Source organism: Simochromis diagramma, unplaced genomic scaffold (assembly GCF_900408965.1).
Source record: "Simochromis diagramma unplaced genomic scaffold, fSimDia1.1 OVJJ01000371.1, whole genome shotgun sequence".
Taxonomy (NCBI): domain Eukaryota; kingdom Metazoa; phylum Chordata; class Actinopteri; order Cichliformes; family Cichlidae; genus Simochromis; species Simochromis diagramma.
This window is the reverse complement of record NW_024386920.1, coordinates 508,249-515,910: the sequence shown is the minus strand read 5'-3', so window position 1 is coordinate 515,910 and position 7,662 is coordinate 508,249. Positions and strand designations below refer to the sequence as shown.

At 41.6% G+C, this 7,662-nt stretch overlaps 1 protein-coding gene across 2 annotated transcripts; it reads left to right on the top strand.

Annotated features, from left to right (window-relative positions):
* Positions 1–28: 28 nt before the first annotated feature.
* si:ch211-141o9.10 (probable endonuclease 4) lies at positions 29–7,026 on the top strand. Of its 2 annotated transcripts, none has more exons than XM_040036643.1 (7): positions 29–296; positions 375–584; positions 700–882; positions 3,639–3,770; positions 3,915–4,019; positions 4,102–4,231; positions 4,367–7,026. In XM_040036643.1, exons 1-7 carry the CDS (start codon positions 149–151, stop codon positions 4,425–4,427), a joined length of 969 nt encoding a protein of 322 aa, XP_039892577.1. In that variant the 5' UTR covers positions 29–148; the 3' UTR covers positions 4,428–7,026. The 2 variants fall into 2 exon arrangements, with proteins under 2 accessions (XP_039892577.1, XP_039892579.1); XM_040036645.1 differs by having other exon boundaries at positions 4,102–4,251.
* Positions 7,027–7,662: the final 636 nt, after the last annotated feature.

The window sequence follows — 7,662 nt, the reverse complement described above, 5'->3', positions numbered from 1 at the left end:
CAGCCTGTAGCAGCTGCGTGGAAGCCCTCTGACTGGCTGGCTTCTGCCTGGAGGGATGCATAAAACAGGCTATTTGACCTCCATAAACTTCTGACAGTCAACTTATTGCTTATTTCGTAAGGGCTGCTTACAACTTTCTCTTCATAGCATGAGTCAGAGAAAAAGGGGAACGAGGAAAAGGAAAAACGAGGATGCTTCTGCAGGAGTAAAGGAGGGCGAGGACACCGAGGAGAGAGGACACAGGAAGAACATCCGCGCAACTAAGAAGTACATTGGAGCTCATGTTGGCATTCAAGGTAGGGCCTAATGTCGTCTTCTTGGAACCCTTTAAGATAAACACACTTACTTACACTTGTGTGACGTCACGTCCACAGGTGGGATATGGAAAGCCGTGGAGTCCTGTACAGAGATGGGTGGCAGCAGTTTCGCCCTGTTCCTGGGCTCCCAGCGATCGTGGAAGAGGCCTGCATTGGACCATACAGCTGCAGCAAAGTTTCAGGAGCTGTGTTCCCAACAGGGGTTTGACCCAGCTCATATCTTGCCTCATGGTTCCTACCTGATGAACTGTGGATCTCCTAAAGAGGGTCCGTCAGACACTGATTATTGTCTACCATTCCTTTCATGCCTAGTTATCTCTTATCATTCTTTGCAGAATTATTCTCCGTTTTGGTCTAACCTGCATACCATGTTTTCAACTAGATGTGTTTGAAAAGAGCCAGGCCATGCTAGTGGACGAGCTCAGCCGCTGCAACCTCCTGGGTCTCAGCCTCTATAACTTCCACCCCGGCTCCTCCCTGGGTACCATCACCACTGAGCAGTGTGTGGACAAGATTGCAAGCGCCATCAATTATGCTCACCAGCAAACACCATCAGTGGTTACAGGTACAGAGGGCCGCCAGAGCACCTGAAACAACCAGCAGTGTGTATCTACCTTGCAGGCATTGCCTTTTTGATGAAACCCATATGCAGAGACACTGCCAGCGTTATTAATAAAACTCATAGACTCCATCTAAAAGATGGGCATAGGTTCCCAGTCTGAAAAGTGAAGCCAGTGCATTCTTTCTAATAACCAACAGGGGGCAGCAACTCTGGTTGCAGAAATTGTGGTTTCATGAATAAGACAACAACTGAAAATTCCAAGTTCCCAGTCGAAACTTTTTTGTGGAACGCCCTTCAGCTCTGATTTCCCACTTGGAAAATTGAAGCAGACCAGCATGCCCTGAGTTAGCAATCCAAGATGGCGGCACTGAACATAAAAAGCAATAAAACTATATAAACGTTTAATCTGTACTGCCACTGTACAGAGCACTGATCAGGCTAAAGAAAAGTAAGTATTAGCCATTATTGTCAGTGAAACCTGAATGGCTCCACCTGGCAAAGAACCAAAACAAATCCTGTTTTTCCCAGCTTTTTCTGGATCTCACTCTGATCTCTGACCTCAGCAGGCACTATACCAGTGGGTTTATAGCTGGTTTGAAGTCTTATTTAAATACAGCATGAAGTTCATATTATAGAAAATGCATATGAAGGAGCACAAAATTGGGTAGACCTTAGTGTGGGCCTGTGGCAAGTAACTACCGTATGAACTTGCTCACCTGGTTTTCAAAACAGAAAGAACCCAATAGCAACAAAGCTCAGCCAGAGGTTTCATAACAAGACTTTACTAATTAATGACGCCATAGTGATTGTATCCATCTTTTATAAACCATATGTCATAAAGCACTTCTTTATTGTATTTGGTTCTAAATCCTGTGTTGTCCAGCAGAGGACTATAAATCATTGCCGTAAAGGTCAGTAGCTGCTCTGGCATACTGTAAACCAATTAGCAGTGCATGTCAATCTTACTAAATGTCCTATCCTCCCCGTTTCTAAAAGATGAGTTTTTAAGCCAAAGTACAAAAGGGAGATAAACAATGTAGCAAAGAACCAGTTGTCAAAAACTCAGTGATTTATGCCTTAATACACAAAAGTGCTCCATCAAGCCTGTGTGGGTGGGCAGGGTATGTACGTTTTTGTGTACACTCCAGTTATACATCTGGTCTCTGGTGAATACATATTACCGAAAGGCTTGACTAAACAGATATGCCTTTAGCAGACTTTTTAAAAGGAATCTACTGAATCTGCAAACCTTTAGAGTGGAGGCAGCACATTCCACACCAGCAAAGCCTAAAAAAACGTGATCACCCAGAGGACTGTTTGTGGCGGCGCTTGTAGCATAGAGGTAGTAGAGTCAGGTCGGAGTTTTTCTAACACAAGAATCCAAAGAATCCCTACACAAAATATAACTTCATGTTGTTAAGCTTTCTGTTAGTGGACGAAATCTCTTTATATATAGTTATTATATACACTCAGTAAAACCTTTATTAGATAATCCATGCTACTGTGGGGCTGGACCCACTTTTGCCTTCAGAACTGCCTTAAGTTTTTGTAGCACAGTTTCATCAAGGTGCTGGAAACATTATGGTCTATACTGGCATGATAGCATCACACAGTTGCTGCAGATTTGTCAGAGTCACATGGGAATCTCTTGTTCTACCAAAGGTACCTCTTTTAGATTGACATCTGGTGACTGTGAATACCATTTGAGTACAGTACCAACAATAAAAAAAAAAAAAAAAAAAAAAAAAATTCAGACCCTACCTCCAAACTCATCAGACAAAGTAATGTTTCTCCACTCTCCTGTTGTGTAGTTTTGGTGAGCTGATTTTAACCGTAGCCTCAGTTTTCTACTCTTAGCTCAGAGGAGTGGGACTCATTCTGGTCTTCTGCTGTTGTAGCCCATCTACTTCAAGATTTGATGTGTTTTGTGTTTGTGCTCTTCTGCATATCATGGTTGTAACAAGTGGTTATTTAAATTACCTTTGCATGTCTATCCTCTCAGAGCAGTCTTACCATTTTCCTCTGACTTCTGGCATCAACAAGGAATTGACACCCAATTGATATTTTTTCTTTTTTGGATGGTTCGCTGTAAACGATAGAAGCGGGAAAATCCTAGAAAATCATCAGTTTCTATAATATTTAGACCAGCCCAACCATGTGACATTCCAGGTCACTTAAATTTTTTTTATTCTCCCTGCATTGAGTTGCTGCCATGTGACTAATTAGATGCATATCTAATGAAGTGCCTGATGACTGGATTTTGATGCCTATCAACAGGAATTATGTTTGCATGGCACGTCTGTTAAATACAAAGCCATTTGAACTTTGCCTGACATTTTAATGTTAACGAAAGTTTGACATAAATGCCAGTGCAACTTTCAGTGGTTGGAGCTGTCACCTCCCATCAAGAAAGTCTGGGGTTCGACCCTGCTGATTGACTGGGTGCTCTCGCTCTCCAACTTTCTCCCACAGTACAAAGGTATGATGTCATGTTAGCTGTTCTGCGTTTGATAGGTTTAGATGTGAGCATAGGTAGCACATTGTGTGGCGTGATGGACGCAACCAAGAGTGTACCTGGGCCTTTTACTTGTTGACACCTGGGGTAAACCGTACAGCAGAATACAACAGCAAAAGCTGCGTTCAGACTCTGTTTGAAGAGATAACGACAGAGAAATATTACAAATGTATGAGAGAGTCATATTAAAAACCTTTTTTATTCTTTCTTTGTCTCTCGCTCTCCGGGCTTTCTGTGTGGTCAGTGTTAGAGAACATGAGTGGCCAAGGCAGTACGGTGGGCGGCAAGTTTTGTGAGCTAAAGAGCATCATAGACAGAGTGAGAGACCAGACCAGAGTAGGAGTATGTCTGGATACCTGCCATGCATTTGCAGCAGGTGAGTGAAACCTGATAGCAGCCTGTTAACCTCAAATTTGTTTTCTGTCCAACAGGGCTGTGATACCTTAAAATATTCAACCTGGCATAAGACCTGAGAGTTTCTTTCTGTGCTCAATTGTTGTTTTATGTCTCGTCTTGGGAGGATACGACCTTGCTGCAGAGGGAGGCGTGAAGGCCATGCTGGATGAGTTTGACCAAGAAGTGGGGCTCCACTACCTCAAGGCCATTCATCTTAATGACTCCAAAGGTATAGCCAGGGCATAGAGACAGAAAAATCACACATGCAAGTCTCTAGTTGTCTTTCCTTATTCTTTCTGTGTAACCTGAAGGTAAACTTGGCTGTAACCTGGATCGGCATGAAGATATCGGTAAAGGTCACATTGGAATCTCTGCATTTCAAGAAATTGTCAATGAGCCCAGGCTGGACAACGTCCCTCTGATCCTGGAGACACCCGGACGGTGAGATGGTTGTAGAAACTGTGGGTTTGTTTGTTGTACATGGTAATGTATTTTATTCATTTCCAAAACAGGAGCTGCTAGCTCATCCTGTTTTCAGGTTCCTCTTTAACATGGCTGCTATGTTCTTCCCCACAGGCCTGGATTTGAATACGCTGAGCAGATTGATCTTCTCCATTCCCTGTGTGAGAAAAAGTGAGAAAAGCACTACTGATGAGTCGGCACTGATAAACTGAACTCTGCAAACGCACTGTTAGCTGTGAAGAGAAGAATTGTTTTTTTGTCTAGTACCAAAGTGGAGGAGTGACCTGTTGTGTTATCTCTAAACACGGTCATATTATTAGTCGTTCACCACATGAACAGTTTCTCCAAATTACAAACTTCGTCTTTGAATGCGAGTTAAATAAAGGTGATGTTGGAAGTTTTTATATGGCGTGGGGAGGAGTCTTGTTCCGAGTGAGCCTTTAGGGGGCAGCAGAAACACACAAATGTAACCCAAACCTAACGAGACTTTGGTTTCAAAGGGTGCGGGTAGAATAAGTGTGAGGAAATGGTTTGCACATTTGTATTGTTTTATAGTACACAAGAGGTTTGTTTTTAACTTTACGCAAAAAGAATTGAAAAAATTGCTGATAAGTGAAACAAACTGAATTAAACGGAGGAAACAAATTATTGATCAAAAGGTAAATAAACCTTTTTGGATGACATATTTCCAATGGCAACACAAACACAGGCATACAGATAGAATGATACGTATACCTCACTGAAGTTTCAAACAACACTTTTGTTAAATACTAATTACATTTTGTTACTATTACTAAATTGCTGTAAGTTCTATACTTTTTAATCTGTCATATATTACTCAATTTTCTTTTAAATGCAGGCCTGCATGACAAAATTAGAAAGCAGTTTTATTTTCCTACAACGTTCAATTCTGTTTGCTTTAACTCAGTGCCTCATCAATGGGACCTGCTCCAGATTTACCAGTCAAATTCTGTATGCAACTATTACAGACCCTAACACATGACAATCGGCCATTTTTGAGATGGGGCCAATGACTGGAGTTTTAAAAACTGCTCATATCACATTACAAATTATATTCCATCGCCATTTGTAAAGAAGGGATAAATAATTACATTTACTTGACAGCTGTCACAAACAAACACACCACACTCGCAACCACAAAGAACCCCCGTCTTCCTTCTCTGAATGCCTCCAGCTCTCAAATAGCAACACTCTGGAGCAGCTGTTGAGCCATAGGAGGTCATTAGTTAATTTTTTCACACCTACTCTATTTAACACCCTGTGGTGTGCATGCACACACACACACACACACGCGCGCGCAAAGGAAAACATTTGCAAGCAGTGAAGGCTTAGAAATGTACAACAGCTTTCTATCTAAGCTGGGTGGGGGGGAGCATGAGAGAGTAAACAGACTGGGGGATAGGATCTAATGATATCTCTTGGCTCCATGGCTGTGCTGTGACTCATTACACTTAAAATAGTGCAAACAATACCAGATGCAAGTTTGATCATGAAGTTGAGTGTCTCATTGTCTATCTTAACTTTTTCCCACAGCTGAAATTTGAATTTCAGATAAAAGATATGATATGGAAGTCTGCCTGTGGGAGGTAAAGTGGAATGGGATACAGTAGTAATGAGAAGGATGGGGAATGTGATAGCTGACTTTAAACCTCATGAATGAAATCATAAAAATGTATTGGTTCAAATTCTTCATTTAGCTTTTATGTTCCAGCATTGCATCCTTATCTTATGGTTTGCAGTTTTCTGTCTCGCATCATTTAGTTGTGTTCACAGCAATGTTGTGCTCTCTCCACGTTCTCTACGACTGTGAGCTTGCACGTCTCACTCTTGTTTACGTTCAACATCGGTGATATTGCAATTTAAAGCCAATCTGCTTTTGTGCTCTATTTAACCGCCTCAAATAAAGTGTAAAATAAGCACAGGTCCAGACAGTTTGTCTTTCAGTGCAGCGTTAACAGAGACAGGAAGTGGAGGTGCCTGGCTCAAGAATGTCTCTGCTCTCAGGTCCCACCCAGAGGAAATGCCTGTCCGGCCTGTTAGAGTCTGCACGGGTGAAAAAGAAGTCTCCTGTTAGTGGAGTTCTGGTTAAGGATGGAAGGAGATTGAATGATGAGGAGAGCGTCCCTTGGCGAGGGATAGTTTAGATAAGCAGATGCTTGATGGTTTTCAGAGGCGTTCTAGTGATCTGGTTGGGTCAGGGGTTACAATCCGGAGAGGCTGAAGACTAAACAGTGAACACACATTCCTGAATTCTAAATTAATCATTTTATGGAGGAGGTGTGAGAAGGAAAACACTGATGGGACCATTAAGTGCCTTTCCATTATCTAATTATCTTAAGCTGTGTGGTTGCGTTCAGTTCTGGCTTACTGTGCGCCTGTTTTATGAGTGCTCGTCCAGCCGTTCCTTCTCCTCTTTGTCTGTCATTACACTGTGCTGCAAATATTTTCCACTGCAGCCTAAAGCCACTGATCTAATTATACAACTTTTTAAAGACTACCAGATATTTTTGTTTCTCTCAGTATCTTTCCCAAATCATATGTAAGTGCTTCTGAAAAGCCAATTGAAGAGCTCTCCCTGGACTAAGTTTTCATCAGCTTGCCAAAGTAAAGTTGGAAAGAAGTGTCAAACAGTTACAATGAAGACATTGTTTTTGTGTTAGACGTCAGTGACTCGGAGGGAAAATCAGTGGAGCAGCAGCATGTACGCAGAATACTTTGCATGAATTTTCTATGTTATATTTTGTGGTGGATTTTTAAAAAGAAAAGACTTCTTCAGGTTCGTATACCTGCAGATAATCTGAGGAAGGTTTCCTGTCTTTGATTTTTGTTCTGTACCTGCTAACCCACAAATAGAAATCTTGTGCCTTTTTTGCATTTGCTCCGTTATTTTATTCTCCTTAAATTTACCCAGCAGGCATTGGATATGCTCTGTAAAACCAAGCTCCCTCAGTGAATAGCTCCTTTCGCCCAGGTGCATGGGTTTGGGGGCAACTTTCATGTCATAAAACCAATCCAGTAAAATTTATGCTACTGATTTAAAAAGGTTCAAGAATATGACAAATGTCATAATAATGATTACATAATATACCAAGGTACTATGCAATATACACATTGATTTCATAGCTTGCAGTAGAACAACCTTTAGCATCAATAAGTTGAAAGTTGAAGCTTGTGATAGTTTTCTGTGTCACATTTATCAGTTTCACATTGTTGTGGAAGAATTTTAGTCTGTTCTTCTTGAGAAGTTCATTGTGTTTGGTGGACGTTCGGTTAAACACACCTCTCATAAGGTAACTCCACAGCATTTCAGTCAGGTTATGCTCTGGGCTCTCACTCGGCCATGGCAACAACTTGACTCTTTGGGACAGATACCTTCACATTTGACTCTA